We start from the raw sequence: 24462 nt of genomic DNA on the forward strand, positions 1-24462 counted from the left end.
GGCATGGCGTTTGTTCAATTTGAAGCAGATTCTCATAATTTAGAGACATTCTATATTTTTAGCAGTCTTTTCCATTTCGTTACGATGTTTAAGCTCGTTTGTTATGTTTGTATATTACATTTGGTTTCTTTTTTAACTATGCAAGATATTGGTATTGAAATTTTATTTTAAGCATGTCTTCTTTAAAATTTACGATGCGCAGAGATATTTTTTCAAAAGTTCAGCTACTTCAGAATCAGATTAATTATTATGATTCTTGATTATGATTTGATTGAAATTATTGATTTGAGTATAACAGCCATGGAATATATTCATTGTTGTGACACACGCCTCGTCTCAATAATACAATATGTGGCCGTGATACATATAATTGTCAGCTTTAAATTAATTTTATGTTGGTTTGTAACGCGCCACCTATTGAGAAGAACTAACAACAAGCTATTTTTTTGTTCAAAATAAAATTGAAACCATTAAACATCTTTATTGTGAACATCTCTGAAATAACATAATTTTGTACATAGCCTGTTTATCATAAATTTCATGAATTTACAAACAGATAAATTAACCGAGTCATTCGGTAGTTAGGTATAAAAAAAAAATCTAGTCTCCTTCAGAGTTTGGGCCCAATAATATATCTATTTTTGTAATGTTTTTCTTTATAATTTTAGAGTAGATATATTGCATAATTCAGGTAAAATGTGTGGTAACTGAAGCCATCGTACGATCGAACGACTGGTCGTAAGAGAGTATAAATTTACAATATTAAATATGGGTGGGAAAAATACATCTATTATTTCACCAGCAATCTTTATAAGTTATATTTTAATATTATTTTTGTTTCTCATATCATCTATTAATGTTGAACTCGATTTTATAATACTGATAAAAATGTGCATTATTTATACAGCATATATTAATAAGGTTATTATTGTAATCAACCGATATTTTTACAGATGTGTTGCTGAAAATTTGTGTATTTTTTGAAACAGTTTTTCATGCGATAAAATATTTCCTACGTACAATATACCCTAGAGCAATACCTTTAAATATTACGTATTACGATTACCTTTGTAAGGTTATAGTAATAAATGCGCATTTGAGTGATCACTTTGTGGAATTTTATATAAGTTTCAAATATTTTATAAAACTTATTTGAATGTACCCAAAGAAAGTCCTCCGTCCAAATAAAGCCGAGAAAATGAACAGAATAAAATAAAACATTATTCGGATTCGTTTTGTTTTACCTTTAAACAGTTGTGTTATCACTGTACAAAATATGATCTAATTTTCTTTTGTTTCAGATTCTCGAAGACCTGGTCGTTAGTCATGTTGTGACATAGTTATAAAACTTATAAAATGTGTTCTCACAAAGTGTTTAGTGGTGGAAATAACATAAGAACTTTCTTATTTATAATTATGGTATTATCTTTAAAACTGTGCAGTCCCCAGGATCTGAACGATGAGTTTGTTAATGAAGATGGTTTAGATTCAATAACGGATATTAGTGTAGTGGAAGCTGATAAAAATATAAAAAGTCTCAATAAAGTCGGTACAGACAGTCCGTGTAGACTGAGTGAACTACTCTGTGACACAGGACAGTGCATATCACTAGATAAATATTGTAATGGCGAAGATGACTGCGGCGATAAAAGCGACGAACCAAAGGCCTGTTCACGTGAGTTACTTTTATTATTTTTATAGCATTCAAAAACTACAATTGTTTTTTTTATTACAATAAACTACAGTTTAAACAATCTACTACTGTTATATAACTTGCCTTAAACATTTTATAATTTGCTTAATATAATCTGTACATATGTAAGAGATTGCACATGTTTACTGAATAATCACTGAATATCTGAAAGGATAACATGTACAGACTTAAAATTTGATAGGAATTTTTTTAACGTCGATTAAAATTCTAAGAATCAATTTCGGAGCAAGACACAGAAAAAGTAAATGAAGTGCCCTTTTCTGTATAAATCTCGTATTTTATAAAATAGACAAATTAGCGTTAATTTTCTATGAAAATGTTTCATTTATTATCTTGATAGAGTGACATAATTTTTGTGTGTATATATCAAAATAATACGACAAAATGCTAGACTTGGAAGCGCCGATAGTCTCGTTAATACGTTATATAACCTCAAAAAGTTATCAAGGGAAATGACGTGACTTGTCTCTGACTTGTAACTTCACGACAGTCCGAGGAAATTGCTCGTTTACGACATTCATGCCCTACCTAAAAGTTTACGTACAGGGCAATTGCGTTAAGAAGTTTTGTACCTAGATAACAAACTAAAAGTAATTAAACTGGTATTACATCCAAGTCCAGAAATTGGTATATGTTTACTTAACTAATTTAGTTTGTATGAGATTTTTCCTTCTTTTTAAATTAGTATAAGACATCGTGGCGAAGAAGCTTTAATTAGTATAATAGCTAAGGACGTTAATTTATTAAAGCCATTGCCATGATCTTCTGTTTGTAAAGGTTGGTTCAAATTATTTGAAATTACATGGAGTTTGTGACACATCGATGAAATACCTGTATATAACTGTACTTATTTGTGTATGAAAGAGCTAACAGAAATGTTCATTTAACGTGAATGATTAAATTCGCGCATCCTGTTTTCCGGGTGTATGTATTTCACGTAGCATTTACGTGTTTTATCAACAAGAAGAATTTCGGTAAAACTCCTACTCATTTTTATAAAATGTTTTTATTGTGTTTGAATACGCCTGAAAAAACTCAAAACAATAAACCTTCTTTAATTACGGAGGTTGGCTAAAATGAGCCTTCGTTTTTATCGTCCCTATGTAGGTGGCCGTTAGCCCGAAATATAGCTGCAATTAACAGAAACACACACGTTCCGTTTAATAAGGTGTTAAGTAAAATTTATTATTTGTATTGGAAATATGTTTAGTTCTCAGTTCACAAATTTAAAATATTTGCTGTTCATAAAGATATACTACATATTTAAAATAATAGTTTAAAAGATTAATAGATAATATGTTCCACTTTGAGTACTAACTTCGTGAAAACCATAGCTAAGTTAAAATGCATTACAGTTGAAAAAAGGTACTGTTATATGCAGCAACTAACTCCCGCTGCCTCTCGAATAAATTATGACGAAATAATGCGAACAACTGTTACTCTTAGGCGAGTACATAACCACGTATACAAGCGTGTCTAAGTATGCCATTACTCTGGTAAAATGGACCATTTGTTTCGAGTCAGCACGCGTAGAACATAATGAAAGAAATTGCCTGTTTTTGTGCGAATTTCCTCCATTTCCAAACCACATTTGTAAGCAATACACGAAGGTGTTTTAATTAAAAATGAATTGAATTTCGTTTCAGGTGTTCTCCTTTCAGGTGATATTTGCTAAAGAAACATTTTGACATGGCAAACAATTTCTAACGAATAAACATTCGTACGTTTAATACTTGTCATAAAAATGTAGGAGTTATATAGTTTCAGCAATTATCATTTTGTTTCGAACTCTCTATTTCTGACGATAATTAAATTAATAAAAGGCAAATAATTTCTATTTAATTTTAAAATATAAACGAACCATTTTTGTATTAAGTATTCTCATATAACTTAATATTATTAAATGCATAAGCAATAGATAAAATTTACATGCATTATTAACATTAAAAAAACCAACACTTGGTGTATGACAATATTGATGATTGATGAATTGGAGTTACTAAAATGTGAGAAAAATTTAAGATTCAATTTCAGCTTTCTTAATTATTTAAATGTAAAACCATATTTAAATAATAAATAAATAGCGCTATAAATAATAAAAAAAATCGTTAACAACAAAACCAAAGAAATTGTGTTCATTTAAAAGGAGAGATTATTGAGTTTCTGCTCTGAATAGATCCAGCATTCTACAACTATAATAGCTTACGGACTGTCTACAATTAACTTTTAATAGGGTTAAAAATTATTGAAGATTCTAAAGTACATGTAAATGTCTACTTGAATTTGTGACATCATATATATAATAGTTTTAATTTTGGCATATTTATAATTGGCAATCTACAGTTAATATACTTGGTAATGTATAAAGTTAATTTATAAGTAATTAATTTTATACATTACCTAGTAAATTTTTAATATTAGTTTTATTTTTAATTAAAAAGTTATTCGCCTATGAAAAGCCAGCATTTTAATTTAGTAAAATCTATCAATATGGGTAGTTTTTTTAGATAAAAATATAGTGATAAGTTCAATCAACTTTAAATGCTTACACAAACAACAGCCTATATTTATCAATTGAAGTCGTCGAACTTGCAATCGGGATGGTACCCCTGCGGACTACTGCCTTTAATCTCATTATAAATAATTGGATCTTTCATCGTAACCCACGCCTTTAACATTAAATACGTTTCAAGTAATCACTGAAATGATATCCGAAAAAATAAATACGATTTATTTTTATTTATTTTGATGTACGATCCTTCAGATTGGAATTCCAATCGTATCAATTTCATAGCTTATTCATATTTTCATAATATTTAATGTTTACCGTATCAATTTATTACAATATATTCATTGTTATATGTGAATTTCTTTAATTAAGGTTTATGGCAAAATGAATTCATAAATAAAACTATTAAGATGAGTTCACTACGTTTGCGCCTTGGTTGATATTAAGATTTTTATGTCCTAAAGTTACAAGACAGAGAAGTAGTAAGTGTTAGATTTTTATAAAATTTTAAGGTTCTATACAATTTGGTAACATAATAACTAATAACTATTTAAATATACTTATCTACGTGTCACTAAAACAAGAGATACTATGTCTCGTTACCATAGTATTAGACTTAGCGTAAAATTTTCAAGTAACATGTGGAATACCACGTAATTTTGCAACTAACCGCAGGGAATATTACCAACAGTTCTAAATTAATAAAAGAGTGAATTAAATAAAAAAAACCTGTTTATAATAGATCGGCGACAAAAAATATTTTTAATAACATCCAATATGTACTGATGTTTTATTATGACATTTGTTTAATATAAGTTTAACATAAGCAAAATATATATTCATGTAATAAACTTACAAATTACTAATAGCGTTTTCGTGATAATAACTAAATAGCGTGTTTATGAAAGAATAAAATTTAATGGTTTACGTAATCTTGATTCGTGGCAATAATTTATTATTATATTCCCCTTTATGTTTTAGCATGCAACAGGACGTACATGGGAGATGTGGGCCGTACGTATGAACTGGAAGTTCGTAGGCCACGGGAAGACCATCTACCGTTCGTATGCAACCTCAACTTTACCGCAACTGGTGGAAATTATGGCGACATTATACAAGTAAATTTTAGTAACAACCGGGTTCTATTCTAAATGTTATTAATGTATTTAATTTTGTATTTAATATCCAATGGGGTCATGTGGAATGCGCAATTTTAGTAACAAAGATTTATGACCGTCATTTAAATTGTCGCGAAGAATAAATCTTCAAAAGGACCTATAATCACAAAAACACATTTTTTTATTAAAATATCTTCATTTCAAGAGATCCTTGCGAAGTTAACTGTCGATAATTTGTTGGTAAAAAATATTTTGTTAGAAACTTTTCCCTATAACTTAGATAGCATAAACATCCTTAGTCTCGCAATATTACGCGTTCTTAGCGTCACCTTGTATTTAAAATTATACAGCTGCAAGCGCAAAAGTAAAATATGAATTTGGATTTTTCGTATGTAAAGACTATTCCCATATGAATCTTCTTTCGAAATCTTTTAAAGTTTATTATTATAAGATTGTCATAGTACGTTCTGTGCTGTCTTTTTAATTTGTAATAAAATAATATGTGGTCAAAAAAAATATTAATTTTTCAGCTAACTTTCGACACATTTACGGTTGGTAAATTTGTGTCGTTCACATCGGATGGATGTCCTGACGGACACATGACTATTGTAGAGCGAAGTCCATCGCCGCCCACGGGACAGTGGTGTGGTTCGGCTTGGGGATACACAGTATATTTTAGCGAATCGGATTCTATAAACATGACTTTACGGCTGGACAGGCTGAGTCAGCAGGTGATTTATTTATTTCATTGTTATGATTATAAAGCAGTTCATTATTTTATTATAGCAACACACGGCAGGCACCTCTTTGTTGCACCTCATCTCTTTGTTGTTGATATTCCTTACATAACCAAACGTTTGGTTTCGCCATTTTCAACGCGTATAAGGAGTGGAAGTTTTCCGGCGTGTTTTCTTGTCCAAATATGAAGGGAATGCTGTCAAAACTTGAGGAATTTTTTTTTAAACGAACTCTGGGATTACCACTTATTTAATTTCAATTCATTCTTTTCCACAAGTGAAATGTTATCAGTACTTTGGTAATTGACTATTTTATTTTCTTTATACAAAACCACGGAGTATGTTTTTAAAACTAAGGACTTAAGTTCGTCCCCTATTTATTTCCTCCATCTTCGTGTTTGCTTTTTTTATATCCTTTTCAATTTACATTTTTTATTCTAACTCCTTACTCGATTTTAATGTAAGTAACACCTATTAGTAACTTTGACAGTTTCACAAATTCTTATTGATAATTTTTTAGCACCTTTTTGATAAATATATAGAAAGATAGGTCACAAGAATAAGATAGGAAAAAAAAACTTGTGTTTTATTGATCCTTTATGTGTGGTGGTCTTCTATCTATTACGTGGTGAATTACATGAGAGTCGGTACACTTTACATAAGTTAACCATCCATTCCGAGGACGCAGAAATACTGAAATTGTAAGTCAGATGATAGTAAAATCATAGTTAGATGCTTATTATAAAAATTATGTATTTATTAGATTTATTTTAATCTTCATTAGAAGCCCATGTGGTATTAAAATACACCAGACAATGGTTTCTACAAGTATTCTATTGATATGCTGTATGTAAAGAGGGCAGAAGTGGAGGGCAGAGTTGCTCGATCGATTAGGTAAATATGTAATGTTATTTGAATTTGTTTTACGACAAGGTCCAATGAGTCACCGATGTTAATTTGCCCATAGCGTGTAAACGGTAATTACATTTGCTTTTACATGAAACCCATAATTTCTTACATTGACAAAGAAAGAAACGAACTTTTATTGTTGAGGCGTTAAATAACAGCATACTTTGATTTTGATGCGGGAATAATTCGTAAAACTCCAAATCCATTTATATATTTTTTAAACGCATAAATCCTTTTACTGTCGATTTAATTTTAAAATAAACCATACTTGTAAATACAAAAATTAAATTAAGTTAGAAAAGGAGTCGTGTTCATATTCATACAAAAAAAAAATATATGCATTATAAATTTTACTTACAACGCCTAGGCTATTATCCTCTTCATTAATAAATAATTATATTTTAATATAAATCGATTGGTTAATTACAAAAAATATAAAGTATATGTATATTGAAGATTATTAATATGCGAAAATAAATCATTCTACAAACCGACTTAATAAATGATTTTCTACCTTAACGCAGTAATTAACTGATTTGATACATGGAAACATTAATCCCAAAAAAGAGGAACGGTATTTATCTTCATTAAGAACGTTCTACCGAATATCCCTTTTATGTTATACTGGCACGATGTAACTAAGTACGGATTTTGCGCCTGTGACTTAACTAATATTTCACATCGTGCCGCTTTTAACGCCTCGCTGCCCTTCCTTTATCTGGCGTTAGCAGACGAATAATGTGCACCGAGGGCTGAACTTTCGATCAATTAATTAGGCGATGATTACGGCCGCCCTCTAGAGACGGATCAGATAAGAATTTCCTGCCTTGATCATTTTCGTGAATTGAAACCGGCCGGCACTGCCTTTAGATATTTATCTATCGTATATATTTACTCGTCTAACGTGTTCCGTGTCGAAATAGCTTGAATGTTGTTAGTGATTGCGTCAGAAATAATTATAACGGAAGTGACGAAGATGTTTGCTTTCAGGGCGTCGGATACAATTTCGACTTCAAGTTGGCTTACAAGTTTCTAAGACGAAGTGAAGCGCGGTTACGATACGGTAATGCGACTGTGGGAGCCTGGCGGGGAGAACGAGTCCCGGGCACTTACTGCGACCGCATTCTGAGTGACTGCGATCTGCGAGCGTGCCGTATCCAGTCGCCTAACTTTCCAGGCGTGTATCCACGAAACGCTACTTGTACATACCGCATTGAACATACTAAGGTGGGTTTACTGAGAGCCATGAACAAAAGATCTAACTTTAAAACTCTGTACATACGTACTCATGCATTAAACATACTAAGGTGAATTTTAGTGAGAGCAACGAACAAAACATATTACTTATTTTGATGTAAGTTCCTATAAGATGTCGTTTTGATCTAAGGTCTTAAAACGTAAGATTGAGATTATCATTACCAGAATAGTTATGAATATAGTACTAACTGTATCATTTTATTGGAATGAAGTAAGTTTTGTACTTTTTGTGTTTAGAAGCAACAAATTTTTACAATTTCGTTTTGGTGATTAAAGTCAATATCTGAATTGGTGCTGAATAATAAATAAATTTCTGTGTAATATTCATTCAACTTTTTCTATTAAATTTATTTTAAAGAGTACTTCCCGGTCTACATAGTTTCTACAACATTTATTGCAGTTAAAAATATAAATATTCATAAGCATTTCGAAAATGATTCAACAGAAAAAAGAATTACACAACAAAACATTACTTTTTAGTTTTAAAAAATGATTGATTTTAGATTCCGACGGATAAACACGTTTTGCTTGCCGTAAGACAAACAAACAGTCATAAAATACATATCAAAGATCAAATAGTAAAATATGACCGAAGTCAACGTGTATTGAAGTGAGTAATTTTATACTTGAAATATTCTCTGAATGCAATGTTAATGTTGCTAGTAGTAATGCATCGCCTTTTGAAAAATATGAAGATAAAACTACTGCTACAGTTAAACGAAAATTTAATGCATATAATTTTTTCTTTGCATATCTAGTACGTTCAGTTTTCTGGCATGTTTCATAGAAAAAAATATTTAAATATTACAAAATCACTATGTGTTTTGTTAAGATTACATGAAATAGTAATGAGACAAGATTCTCTTTAGCAATTAGCTTTAGAATCGATAATTAATAAATTAATATATTATTCTATCCTAGGATCTGGGATCAGTGTAATGTTGTTCAAGATTACTTGACAGTATGGGATGGAGCAACGCGTGATTCTCCTGTTTTGGTTCGTCTATGTGGTGGTGACGCTGTACCAGATATTGTGAGCCGGGGTCCAAACATGTTGCTAGAATTTCATACTTCTCCATTTGACAATCCTTTTCACCCGGTACCGTTGAGCTATTTGCCCGGGTTTGAATTAGAAGTGCAGGTAAGTTAATTTTTTTTTTCTGTAAATTTGGTATTCACCTTTTTCGTGGCATTTGATAATGTTTGTGCTTTTGTAATGATGTAACAACAAGCTACCGATAAAAGCCATAGCGAGCAAGGCTATATATTAGATCGTAATTTTTTAACAATTTACAGCGATTAGTTTGAAAAATGTCACGTTTTTGCGGATTTTTATTGCGGATACTTTGTTAAGTTGATGACTGACTTGTCTTTGGTTGACTTATTTTATTACAAAAAAGACGGGAAAGAAATCTAGATAAATAGGTAAAAGTTACGTACTTGTCAATTAAATAAACAAGATTATATTTTGGCGTTAATAATTAAACACATGTATATCTATTTAAATCATTCAAGACTTAGTCGTATTCAAATTTTTCTTATTAGCTTGTCATCTGTATAAGCAACAACGGTTTCACTAATTTGGTGTGTTCGGGTTTCGTCTTACGAATTGACAGAAAATAAAATCGACGCTACTTCAGCGTGTGAATTTGATTTGCCAGGTCTTATACGTGGATAAAGATTCACACTCGTACGTGCGTGCAGACGGCCGATGTCGATTCATTTTACGCTCCTCTGACAAAACAAGCGGAATATTAAGAAACCCGCGACACTCGCTCCCTCCTAACACATCCTGCGTCTACTTCTTTCAGGTTTGTCTTCATTCTTCTATACTTATTGTTGTTCATTATCTAAAATTATATTAACGTTGAATAATTGTGCTCTTTGTTTTTTCTGCAAAAGAATGCAAAGGATTTTTGTAAATAATGATTTACAAACAATAATAATTTTCAACAATTAAAAAATATATCCTCGTTGTCAAAGCTATAAAGAAAAAAAAATTCAAAATATAACCGCTATTAGATTTTAAACTTCACTCGGTACCATATTATTATATCATACCATAGTATTATACTATACTTTTCGCACAAAAATATTTAAAACTTTACAAAAGAACATATTCGCGCGGTATTCTAAATTTATTTATTTTTTATTTTTATATTTCTTTTATTAAAAAATATATTATTTTATAAAAATGACATTCATAATGTGAAAAAAAAATTATAAAGAAGAATAAGCACAAATATTTTACGATATGTCAAATATGTTGAGAAATTTTATAACATCGTTTGTTTATTTTGTGTGATTTTTAAAATATTAATACTTTTGAAGATCTATTTAAAATAAAAAAATTGTTTTTGTGGGTTGTATCTTTAAATAAAGTAGATAAATTGACAGTAATTCATGAAGAAAAAACGTTAAAAATATAATTTTTTTTTTAGGGTCGTGCCAACGAAATTGTGTGGGTGTCATTTGTGAAATATCACGCAGCCGGGACGGATCCGGCGGGTTTTGATCAGCAAAAAGACTGTTCGTCCCAACTCACCATTTGGGACGGAGCGGCGCCTGACGCTGACCTCGACAGGAAGGTATTCAAATCCTTAATTATTTTTAACTCACAGTATTTTATTAAAGTTGAGCGTTCCTAATTTTCGTAGCGTAAAAATCCAAAGTGTAATACATGTAATAACAGAGTATCCCCTGCACAATAAAATAAGAAACTATAGAAACAAAATTCAATACAAACATAAATAATATAAGATACTGTAAATAAGTAGCTATCAAAGTAATTACCATAATCAAAAAAGTAATTTAATGTAAACTGTAACATATATATTATATTTATATACACGTGTGCCGAATACTTAGGATAAGTATTATATTATAGTTTTCAATTTTAGCGTAGTTCTAGACGCGAATCCAGTTCAATAACAGTTTTTGTATAAAGCAATGATAATTAATGCCTACTCAGGGGAACAAGTATAAAAAAGGCCTACCCGGCATCTAAAAGTTGATATAACTCGATGATGCATTAATATATTTTATTTAGTGTAAATTATTGACATTACATTTTAAAAATAGGCATTGGACTTATTACTTATGTTTTGTGTACATTTTTTTTACTCCATTCTAAATTTTTTCCGATCAATTGATTAAAGTTCACATCGTAAAAGATTAATGCAATGATACAAATAAAGAAGCGGTATAAAATTAGGTAGCGTTCTCACCGCCTTTATTCGTGCCATTTCACTTTGCCAACTACCGCTACCTTACCACTTGACGTCGGGAGCCAAACATTAATTTTCTTTAATGTGTCTGAGCACTCTTACCGAGTTCTCTACTGACTGCAGTGCGGTGTTTCGTTCTATTCATTCGCAATTCCTTTGCTTGCGTTAAAAATGGATGAACACTAAAACTCGTAAAAGTTTTGGCGTTTAATCAACGGTTTTTATTTTCGATTCGGGAATCAAAACAATCTTATTTAAATAACTAAGCATATATGTATATGTTACGGTATTAGTAGTCAATTCTAAAATTCATAGATAATATTTTTTGATAAAGATAACGCCCTTAAAAATCTAATATATTTTTCACAGGGTAAGCTCATCTGTTTTATTAAATAAGCATATAAACTTGGTTTCCTCCATGTCTATGCCAATAAGTAACTTTTACTCTTTATTACAGTTAGACATGAGCGACAAAAAATTACTTTTGGGTTCATTCTGCCGTGAAGAGTCGCCTCGGTTATGTGATCACGCACTTCTTTCGAACGCCACCAGAGCAACACGACCTTGTGCCCCGAGCGAAAGTTATATAACCACTGGACCAGCATTAACTATTTTACAGGTCTCTTTTTATTCTAAGTACTTATGTTTTTATAAATGTCCATAATATGTGCTATTTATTTAGCTTTTTTCCTGTGTTTTTATCATGCAATATATTCCAAATAATAACATATAACAAGTATAATACAAGTCAATAACATCCAAGTATAAGTTGTTGGATTGGTATCTAATAAATGTATAAGTTGTAGCTTCGAATTGTATTAGTTTAAATTATAAGAGAAAATTCAGAATATTAGATTGAAATCATGTCGTGTTTTTCACAAGTTTAGACTCACTTATAAAAGGACGCGTTTAAAAAGTGCAAACGTATTTTAGTTCGTCTTATTTAGTGTTTATTTTCTATGTATTTGTAGAACATTTTTTATTCACTTCGAATCTAGAATTCTCGTCCCGGTGAAACATTAATCGGGAAGTAGACAGATAAGTCACGCGCGCGCTGAGCGTTGCATTTGCCATAGTGAATAATGCAAGGAACACGTGCGGACTCCACTCTGCTCTCTAGCCGTGATGGAATGCTTTAGCGCCAACCCGTCATTCAATTTGTACCTGTAATATAATTGCAACAAAATTAATTCTACACATTTTTTAAATAATCTGTTTAAACTAATTCTGTATTAAATTTCAATGAGATGAATGTCATTGGAATTTATATTTCGCACAGTATTTTACCCAAGAGAACAAAAAGCAATGTAAAATAATGACTATATAATATTCAAAATTTAAGGTGAAGCAATTTTTACACTGCATTAAAAATGGTATGGATGGATTTTAGGAATAACCTAAACTAAGGTGTGCCATAATTAAGTTCAATTTTGATAATAGTATAAAAAAGGAGAATAAGTATTTTCTTACAAAGAAAGGGTGGAATGTATTATTTTTTGAAAATTACGTCGTTAAGATGTCCGCCAGTTTTTCGAAAATCTTCTCAAAAATAATTTGCTCTAATTTTGTTAGTGTTTTTGGAGAGTTTTAGAAGTGTCTGTCCTTAAAACATCTCCGTAAAATATCTGAGTTTCCTGGTAGCCACTCAATGTCACCTTTCTTCGATATGATGAATTTTTTACGTAACATTCCATGTACGATCTTCATAACTATATTACTAATATAGGTGGATCCGTCTTTTTGGAACAGAGTTATGAAGTTGTGTTCATTGGGTGCTTGAAAATTTCATTGTATGAATTTTTACCATTAATATATTTATATCTTTTATTTATCGGTGGAGAAGTAACATATTCAATAATTTATTTAATGTATCTGATAAAGTAGTGTTTTATTTCATATCAATAAATTGAATAGAAATTTCTGTAGACACCTTCAACTTTATTCATATAAATGACTTGCTTAACGTTCACTGTAACTAGAGACTTCCTGCTCAATATAGGTAACCAAGTTTAACCGAGTCGTTGGAAACACTAGTTGAGAAGTGCTTTATTATTCCATATTAAACGTGGAGGATGACTTCAGCAAGTTTGATAATTTTAAAGTTTTAGTCTTACTCTTTAGTTTGTTTAATTTCCGTATTAACTAATGTTATTTTTAAAGTTTATTACTGGGAAACTAGACATACGTATATTATTTTAAATTTCTTACAGGAGCTACGTCAAGGTTCTGCGCTTTATCCTGTGTCATTCTTTCTCCGCTATGAATTTGTTGACGTAAGTGAACAAGGACAACCCTTGACAGACTCTCGGTCGGCTTGCGATAGAGTTTTCAAATCCGCGCAGACCTATTCAGGAAGATTTCAAGCTCCTCGAGCTATATTTTATTACGGTAGAGGAGGAGCTCAAAATCTAACATGTATACTGAGGTACTTAAAATATTTTCTTTAAAAAACATAGCTTGTTCTCAAGTTTCGTATGTTTATAATCTCTTTGTTTTAAATGTTTTCAGATTTGAAGCTAAGTACGGTGAAAGAGTACAGCTTACTTTTACCAATACTTATTTTGGTAATAAATATTGTAATACTTACAAAGATAGTAGAAGCAGCCGATGGGTTTGCGATAAACCAATAAAAAGAACGAGCGGTGGCGAGGGGCACGCTGAAATTATTATTACCGAGTATCCTTGGGAGGGAGTACCTATACAAAGAGACTGTCTTTGCACCAATCGATCGGAGCCTTTAAATATTCATACCTTAACCGCTCCCGTAGTAGAAGTAAACTTCACTGTTACAATGATGAATATTACAGAAGATTATGACGACTTCGCATTTGAAGGAGAATTTAAATTTGTTCCCACCGGCTCTGGAGATGAATCTGTTTGTTCATCTGGGTGGGGAGACAGACGCTTACGAGGAAGTAGTGGTGAAATTAGGCTATTTGATAAAAGACAGATGCCACTACCTTCAGAAATTATTGGCGATCGTAATGTAATTTCGGAAAGTGTTAGAGCAGAAGTTGTGTGTGTACATAGGCCATGGCTTATCGAACCCGGTGGTGATGAAGTAGCTCCATTGCAAGGTAGATATTTATACATGAAAATACCCGGTTTTGAAATTTCTTCATTTTCAACATTCTGTCCGACACCCAATAGATTATTTATTTATGAAGCACATGATACTTCAAAGCCACGAGAAATTTGTCCTGACGAAAAGGAATCAATGGAATTATTTTCTCCGGGTTGGGACTCGGCTCAAACAACTTTAGAGTCATCTTTAAAACCACATGCACGGAGTTACGTAATTGATTTTCTGCAACACGAGCCAGCTGACTATTCAATTAAATGGATAGAGGTTATGAAAAAATCTTCAATGGAAAATGAAGCGGATTCTATATTTTTTGCGAATACCGTAGCACTCGAGTGTAGATATAAGTAAGTATTCTACAAATATTAATGATTGCACATCAGTTAGTTATTTAGTAGCCTTTACTAAAACTTTAATAAAATTTTAGGTGCCCGGAGCTAAATGCGTGTATACCTTTTACATTGTGGTGTGATGGGAATGCACATTGCCCTTCAGGATATGACGAAGAGGACTCCAATTGTTCATTTAGAATATCATTGCCCCCGCCGTATGTTGCAGCGGCTGCCGGAATTGGTTTACTGTTGTGTGCAATCGCTGTGGCCCTATGTGCGTGTCGCAGACGTAGAAGAAAAGAAAAAGAATTCAAGGCCAGACTAGATGGTGCATTACCTTCCGAAGAAAGACCTTACGATCGTGTTAAAAGTAACGGTGTTTCAGAGACGGCTCCGCAATATGCAACAGTTCAGAAATATGCAACTTTGGATAAATACAGTTTAAGCCAAAAATACAGCGCCGGGTTAAATGACGCAAGGTATTATGATGAAGTATCGCAAAGAGATAAACTTGCAGATGCAAGATATGCTAGTCTAGGTCGTGGTGGTCGAAGTGCACGCGCGGAAAGTTTCCGTGGCAATGGTTCTAGAAGACCTAACCCTGACATAGGATATCCTGATTTAAAAGATGGGTTTTGTTGACATACTATCAGTTGTATTGAGACAACTCTTTAGTACTAGCTTGAAATTTGATATTTCGATAATTAAACTTTTGTTTTAAGTCAAACCATTTTGAAAATAATATTAAAGACTGAATTGGCATAAATATCTTTGCTGAATCGTCACAAGGTTTTTTTTAGTAATAATTACTAGTGTTAAATTAATATTTCGTACTTAACTCACTATTTTGTTGCGGATACGTATATATAAAATGTCATTACAATCAAAATGATTCTTTAAAGAAAATGTCCTTTCGTTGGGCATGGCTTTCATACAAACGATATTCGTTTACTAGTAAGATCTTTCAACAGTTAAACAAAAGATCAAACTATCACCACGTCTTTTAATAACATAGTTAAATGAATAAGAGTAATTGTTAAATAAGTTAAAACAACATTTAGCGATATAACTCTATTGTTTATAAAAGATCATAACATAATTGTTAATATTTGCCTCATGTAATAACATATCTGAATGTAAATAAAATGCTTGACAATACAAATTTAAGGTTAAAAACTTGATCTGTAAATTAATTTTAGGTGAATGTAGTGATTGAGAGAAACACATATGTACGCCACATGCTAAAATAAATTCCTACAAATATTGTGTTAACGTTGCAGACTACAATGGATAAGCTTGTAAAGTTATTTTAATACATAATATTAGTTTTAACAATATTTAGGTATACAAGGAAATGTGATATAGAGTGTAAAAATAGTACGTAAGAAACTCTTAAACCATGTAACGATAAAATGTAAGTTAGATCGTAATGTAAATTTTACTTAATTTGCATATGTTGTAATAAATAGGTTAACAATCAGCGTGTACATGAAGATAAAATAAGGTTTTTAAAGTCTGTAAGTAATATCAGGATAAGCATGTAATTTCGAAATAAATGATAAATAAAATCATTTTTAAAAATTATGCATTTTTCTGGTATAAGATCCCTTATAATCGACAGCATTATGTAGATATAAGAGTTTCATTGAAGCATCTTAATCATTTTTCTGAAATTCGAGCAGAAATAAATATAAATTGGATTAATAACCTTAATGTGTAACATACACATTCGTCGTTAAAAATGAAGTTATTTGTTTTGTCTAAATAATATTCGTAAAGACTACAAATACTATAATTTTTGTTGATAGCTATTTTATGAATGACGAGCCCTATTACTAACTACCACATACTAAACAAAGTCGGCACTAAATTTATTGATAGCTCAAACATTCCTTGTCTACAATGATTAGCTTTTTCTGTACAGTTAGGAAAAGAGCCTCCTAGAGAGAACTCTGCAACCAATGAATTTTAAACTGTACTCTGATATAAAGTGATAATTTACTGTAGTATTTTAGAAGAGGAAGAGAAGGAATGTAGTGTATATAAGGAGACAAGTAAGCCAGGAGAGTGGAAGATATTGTAAAGAAAAATAGATAAAGTCTGAAAACAAATGTGAAGAAACTTAGGAGAGAAAAAATTTAATTAAATGATTATAAAATAAAATAGGAACGTAAAAAAATTATTTAACACATTAAAAGAACCTTGTTCCTTACAGCTACATGTAATTATTTTATACAAGTAAAAAATAAATCATTTCCCTCATCATCAAGTTCACAGTTTCAGTTTAAAGTGGACCGATTTCATGAAGGTAGGCTGAAGACGGTAAATTCGAGCCGCTTCCAATCGGTCCTTTTTAAATCAACGAAGGACGCCTATGTCCAGTTCAGAATGCCCTAGTGCTAAAATGGCGATATAAAACGTAATAGTTGAACTTCAATATGTTATTATTTAACTGGCAAAAATAACGCCACGTTTCTTAATTCATATTTTAATAAATAAGAGTTCAAACATAAGCAGGAAAAAAATTATACATTTCATAATAAATAAGCAAACCTCATGATTTACTTTATATTAAGACGTTTGTCTGCAATCCAGGATAAACGGGTGTGGCTTATTGTAACTGGTATTGATTTATTCAGGGCGATGCAGAGAAAGAGTAAGGTCCTTATTAGGTGTAATACTTTATATGCTGCCTTAGAGTACATTTGGTAATTAAATACAACGAAATTCTGAATCTAGATCTCAATATTCAGCATTCCATTCATGTACCCTAACGTGTCTCAATAAATATGAAAAGGCCCATTCATTTTACTCCTATGTAGAAACACTTTGCTAACATTGCGAACCGATACCTATTACTTAGTAACATAGTCAACTGCGATGTCGTACATGCTGCCTGAATTTCCATATCTAAATGGAAAACGGCCTTCCACAATCAATTTCGTTCCCACATTCCATTTGAAAAGTGCACCTGTACCTAGGATATAAGATTTTTTGTTGTTTTAGTTGGAATTGGAAATGAAAATTGAAATCTACGGCCAATAACTCCGCGTATGAGTACGATGTTTGCTTTGTAATCACGTAAATGCCAATACCTAATATTTATTTATAGTTTTGCAGAGCACAAAGAACAAACAAATAAAATTTTCATTCATAGAACAATAATTTAAAATTTTACAGTTTTTAATTAAAAGCTGTTTTGAAGTCTTTGAGAAGCGCGTCGAATATCGTTTCCCATATTATTTTTACAGGAAATTTAACAATGCGTGAAGCAAGTGGGTCGTATTACTTACTCATCGAACAGAAATAAAGCAATCTTCTTATGTTCTCTACATTTTTAAAAGCCAAAAGCAGAAAGACCTAAAATAAAGCAATCCAAATCTGTTTAATCTCATTTTAACGAGGTCCACGGTTTTGTTAAAATTATATTACTGTAATTTATCAAAATATTAAAAGCGCAATTATTAATATTAAGACTGTTTGAAGTTTATAATTGTAACAGTAGTGCTTATTTTGTCAGCAAGTGTAGTCTTGTAACTGAATTAAAATTGACTTAAAAATAATAGAGGGTTGTGGGGGCGTTGATTAAGTTCTCTAAACGGGCGGTGGACAACTAAGCTTCACTAAAAATACTATTATATGTTTCATCGTAATGGCGGCCGATAAATGTTAATTGCAAGGTATATGGCTCCCGCAAAAATGGGAATAATGACAAATCTTCAGATGCTTGTATCCAGCGACTTTCTACCTTTAATACGTCGTTGGCCCACCTAGTTTAGTGCTATTTTTAAAGAAGGACGTTAAATCAGGAAAAAGCAAGTTTAAACCTTTATAAAGAGTTGGGGAAGAGTCGAATGGTATATAAAAGTAAATTAAAGGGATAAACAAATGTAAAACAGCTGTTTTGTTTGCTGCAGTTTATCATAGTTTTAAATATAAAGTTAACTTGTTTTGCACAGAAGGTGCTTCTTCACGATTGGAATACTATCTCGTTAACTAGAAGTTATTTGAGCATAACATGAACTTTCGACTAAATGTAGCATGTGTTTAACCACGGCCATAATTCCAGCGTAACGACCTTCCACGAGAGGGAGATAAGTCGAAGTTTCGGCAGGGAATGTATTTGGACGGGTTTATCGCACGCACGTTGTAAGAAATTTTAATGAATACGCCACAGTTCACTGGAAGATTTATAGCTTCGACTCGTAAATTGGAGAGCATAATATTTATAAACAAATATCTAAGTTATATTTACTTATATATATACTTACATTTCAATATCAATTCAATGGCGATTATGTGTCATTATTTTGATATATGTTAAAGTCACCAAATTAGCGTACAATCCACCGGACACTGGACATATGGTTACCCACTCATAGATTTCTTCCAATGACATTAACAATTTCTGTCCACCTTATACTTAATCTAGACATAAATATTATTACAAATTAAAACAACATATTTATTGTACGTAACACACATTACTATTAAAGTGAAATAAATAAAGCTTATTCGATGTGGTCTCCATTGACTGAAATAGCGTCCTTTAAACGTTGAGATCAGTTATCAATTTCAGCTCGTACTCTTTCTATGGGAATACTCTTCACGGCCAATCGTACAAATTTTTTTAAGGTATCATGGCTTTTAGAACAAGCGTTACTCTCTGAAACTGGCCATAAATTATATTCCGGTGGATTAGGGTCAGGACTAGATGACGGTCTTCAGCTCTGACGAAGTCAGAAACGTTCTTTTTCAACCAAGATTGACTAGATCGACCTTCATGACCCGGCGCCCAGTCTTGTTGAAAGAACCATTTTTAGTTATTACACTTGGTATTGTTAATGAGCTTAACTGCCTGTCAAGAATAGTATCTAACTAATCAAAAGTGTATAATGATACACTTTTGATTAGTTAGATGTTTTTTTTAACAAAAATATAGCTCAGTCACTCCTACATAGCTAACATCCTAACAAATCGTCACTGAAGTTGGATAATGCTCACGTTGTACTCTACGTGCATTAATACGGTTATTTTGTTTATAAAATTACTACTCTACTGTAAAAATTTTCTTATCGGTAAACAACATTTTTCCGTGACCTCCTTGCGCTCTGTTTATGTACTTGTATTGATGTTACCGCTTTATTATTTTTTTAAATTATCAGTTAAAAATGACCTTTGCTTCTCTTAAAAGCTACAAGTCCTATGTCATCTTTTCAAATACGCGACATGGTTCTAGGTGTTATCTTCATCCCCCGAGATAATATTTTTTGCTTTCAGATAGAACTCCTCCAAATTCTTTCCTTTTCAGTTTTTTTCTGTCACTCACAGTGGAGGTTTCATTGTACCTATCAATGTATGCGTATAGGAGATTTAAAAATTTTAATTTAATGTGATGCAATAAAGTTAATCGGTTCTCTTTATCACCCCACTCCTTTTTTATGACATAAAATATTTTATAAAACATTAGCGCGAAAATAAGAAAATACATTTTTAGAACATTAAGAGCCATTTTTATATTACTACTACATTTTAAACTAGTTAAAAAAATAAAACTTTTGTGTTAAAAAACTTGGATTTCCTAAAACCAAAAGTGGTTTTCGGGAAGATTTGTCTAAAACTGTAGCAGTACCTTGATTTATCGCCCTTGAATTCCCTGTCGTAACGTCTGACCAACTTTACTAATTAAGAGAAAGATTAATTTCCTTTTTCCCTTAAATAATTTCCCTCAAAAGTAAAAGTTCCAAATAATTTAAATATAATTGAAATACTCATGAAAATTCTTGAATTAAAGTAAAATTTATACTTATGTCTGTAATGAGATGAAAACATTTTTCTAATAAGTAATTAATTATTGTATACATATATCGCATACATTGCAGAAGATAGTATTGATTATTATGATTTGAAGAAATGTAAATATATTATAATATTTAAGTCATTCTTGTTGTAAATTAAGTATTGTACGTAACTTTTATGGCTATTACAGTTAATACTTTAAGATAAAGCCATAAAAATATACAAAGCTTAATTGGAGTTGTCTCTCTTTCTCGAGGCTGCATATAGTCCTTTAAACGTTGAGGCCAGTTATCAATAGCACTCTTTCTATGGGATAACTCTTTACTGACATCCTTACGGTTGTTTTAGAGACTTCTAATTATCATGGCATTTAGAACAAGCTTTACTCTCTTAATTATAAATCATATTCCAGTGGATGAAGATCAAAGCTAGATGACGGCCAATCTTCAGCTCTAAAGAAGACCAGAAAATTCTTTTCTAACTAAAATTGGGAGGATCGAACTTAATGGCCCGGCGTTGAGTCTTGCTGAAAGAACCATTTTTGGTCTGCAAGTCTTAAGTCGTTTGTTAAAACACACGACATAGTTATAAAAGCTATCTTCATCTCCTGAGATAAAATTATTTGCTTTCGGACACAATTTTTTAGAATTATTTCCTTTACGGCTTTGATCGCCTTTTTCGTTTTACACTACGTGGATGGCCAGATTTTTTTTTTGTCAGAAATAGAGGAGTTTGCATTATGAATGTCAATAGCCGGGTACACAAACATTCGGCCAATACTTAGTAAATGAAGGATTTTATAAATTGTTTTAGCACCATACCTACTTTAAGATATGCAATCATTGCGATTCGGTTCTCTTTATCACCCCACTGTATTTTAATATCGCAATATATTTAACAATATATTGGCACGGAAATAAGAAAACACAATGATAATCACATAAAAATGATATGAAACAGACTAAGTAATTAGTACTGGAAGAAATTATATATCGAGAGACGATTTTTTTAACATTAGCTTCATACATTAATAAAATAAATAATAGTGTGAAATAAATCAGCAGTTTCTAATATTTAACGATAGTATGAACATGAATTATCAACACGCTATAAACTCATTTACCACGTCTCTAATCTTAGTTTGCTATGTAGTTAGTTTCTCATTTGAGAACCTGCGTTAGCGTATAACTTCACGAAATTAATATAGACTAAGACGAATAATGAACTAAACACTGTCTGGTGAAATAGTGTGGTAGTCTACAAGATGTTTAACTTGTTATATTCATTCATAATAAATATAATGGAACTGATACTTTACCATAGAATACGATAGTTATACTGAATAAGAGAAATCGCAGCCGTGGTTTCTTTTCCTTGAATACCGTCTTATTTAAGTCAAATTGTTTGCGTTAATTATACAGGATTGCCTCTGCTCTCAAAAAAGTTTCCAGATGATAGGTCCCCTGCATACAATAATTCCACACTGCAATCCCTAGCCCGTCTGCCAAGATTATTGTATATCCCTCCATAGATATCTTTTGAGGGAGACCTATGTCTTGCAGTGGACATATATGGACTGAAACTACGACGACGACAAAGGAATTTTATTTTCACATAATTTATCACGTTTATTCTAGTGTGTAGCTTTAAAAATTAGGTTATATTAGTAAATGATTTTAATTTAAAATAAAATCTGTAAATGATATTTGCAATAGTTAAGTAGTAAAATTAGAACCGCGCGACGCTTTTAAATACAAAAAAGATTGTTAAGCAGAATCGAAGAAATTTGTTGATTTGTTTTAACGTTTCGTATTTCAATGTTAATAGTAAATAAAAAATTAATACATAAATCATTCCACTGCTCATAGCATAGGTAAGTGTAACATTTAGCCCTTGCGAAAAATTGTAGCAAAATGATGTAAGATTACAACCATGCTTAATTGTATATTCTTTTATTAAAAAATTTCGATCATATTTTGCCAAAAGGGTGGGTCTATTTCGTTAACAACATTACAAATTTTGGCTGCACGTGATACGCAAAGTTTCATATAAGCTGTAACTTTAATATTGCCCCATAAATACGTCTAGTAGTGGTTAATCGAATGATCAAGGTGGCACTAAGTGGCAGCACAAATTTGTAGAAATGTAGTTTGAAATAAAATTATTGATTTGATAACGGTGTTCTATTTTATAAAGTCCTGTTGAAACCGCGTGTCAATGACACTTATATCTGTTGGAAAACAAAGTTCTTGTTGATGGTCAGTGACGTGACACGCCTATGACAGTATGATGTTACAGAGGACTTACCTACGCTTCTCACCTTAAACAATTATTTTTTTGTTTTATTTTGTGAAACATTCTTTACGAAAGTAACATTTTACTGTGATCATCGTTATTCCATTAATACGAAATGTATTTTAATTTTTCTTGCATCTTTCTATAGTCGTATATTGAAAGGTTTAAAAGTTTAAGTTCGTGAATCCATTGTGTTGTACATCTGAGCTATGTTTCTCAAAACTGCCTTTGGCTATAAACTAATACGGGAAAACGTTAGGTAAAGATATTTTATTTCCCCTCTCCGAAAGAAATCAGTTCAGTATAATAAGGTTTCAAAAGTTAAAAATAGTGTAACACACGTTACAGAATAAGTATTTTGACAATAATACTTAAACAGCTATTTTGTAACGTATTTATTGTTTTAAATATATATTGTACCTAATATAAATATATTGAACTTAACAACAATTTTATTTCAATAGAGGTAAGTCACAATTGTGAATTAATTTGTTAACGTTATTATATTATATTTACTTTGTCGATAAATTGAGGTAACGCTAATTAATGTTTGAATATCTACATTATGTTGTTGTTATTATTGTGTTTTTGAAATGAAAATATAATAATCATTATATAACGTATAGATAATAAGTATAAAAATAAAGCCACGTAAAATGTTTGTTGCTTACGTTTTTTAATAATCTTAATGCTAGTGGGCGAGGGATTACAGCTTACTTCTCTTAAAACCTCAAAAAATCTTTTAGCCTCCCTGCGAATTTAATATCCACATTGCGTTGTAACAGATGTTAACGTATTTTATGTGTTCTCATCAAATATGTACGGTGCCCATAGCGATTTGAAATCGTTTTAGAATGACCTGTATTACCATTCAATAAGATGCACGGAAAGAGGGGCGTTACATTCAATACCTACGAGAGGGTACCGTACGCACATCGAATTCAGATCAACCGCGGACCCGCTTTCCACTTGATGGAATTTTGATGTCATCCTTTTGCAGCCATTATTTATTGCAGAGCCATTGATTTCCCTCTAAGCGTGTACTTAGGTTTGTGTTCATTAAAACGCGTTCATGAATTTACGACTATACTTGCTATTTAAGCAATCATGTTCAAAATAAATTATTGATAAAAGTTTAATTGAAAAAAGATGTTATTTAAAGGTAAGATAAATTATTAATAGATATGGAGAATAAACAATTAAGAAGACACTTGCGAAAGCACAAAATTTTATTTATAATAATCCGAAATGTTTAAGTGACACAAATAAAATGTTTAAAATACCATTTAGTGGCCACCTATCAATAACCTGTCAGAGCTCCGCTAGACCGTACCCTTCCCACGTCATCGGATAAGCAAAATCAGCAGGGCAGGATCGCAAACCAGGCACGTCCGACCGCTCTATGTCACTTGTCTTGTTCTCGAATAATTCGAGTGCCTAATGGTTTTAAACAATAACGAATGTCCGCTTGATTTTCCAACCA

At 31.5% G+C, this 24462-nt stretch overlaps 1 protein-coding gene across 1 annotated transcript; it reads left to right on the forward strand.

The window, feature by feature from the left end:
* The first annotated feature begins 1356 nt into the window (after nucleotides 1–1356).
* On the forward strand, nucleotides 1357–15551 carry LOC137933470 (uncharacterized). Its single transcript, XM_068777428.1, has 12 exons — nucleotides 1357–1675; nucleotides 5205–5341; nucleotides 5872–6072; nucleotides 7978–8214; nucleotides 8748–8854; nucleotides 9166–9385; nucleotides 9906–10055; nucleotides 10686–10832; nucleotides 11929–12090; nucleotides 13682–13896; nucleotides 13980–14900; nucleotides 14981–15551. Exons 1-12 carry the CDS (start codon nucleotides 1357–1359, stop codon nucleotides 15525–15527), a joined length of 3363 nt encoding a protein of 1120 aa, XP_068633529.1. The 3' UTR covers nucleotides 15528–15551.
* The last annotated feature ends 8911 nt before the right edge of the window (nucleotides 15552–24462 follow it).

The sequence above is a fragment of the Battus philenor genome, unplaced genomic scaffold, assembly GCF_028537555.1.
Source record: "Battus philenor isolate CCGP_79_NKW_IND1 unplaced genomic scaffold, ilBatPhil1.0.hap1 SCAF_13, whole genome shotgun sequence".
In the NCBI taxonomy this organism is placed as follows: Eukaryota; Metazoa; Arthropoda; class Insecta; order Lepidoptera; family Papilionidae; genus Battus; species Battus philenor.

Coding starts and splice junctions, on each gene's coding strand:
- LOC137933470 (XM_068777428.1), top strand. CDS start 1,357: ATGTGTTCTCACAAAGTGTTTAGTGGTGGAAATAACATAAGAACTTTC. Junction 5,342..5,871: donor ATTATGGCGACATTATACAA/GTAAATTTTAGT, acceptor TTAATTTTTCAG/CTAACTTTCGACACATTTAC. Junction 6,073..7,977: donor TGGACAGGCTGAGTCAGCAG/GTGATTTATTTA, acceptor GTTTGCTTTCAG/GGCGTCGGATACAATTTCGA.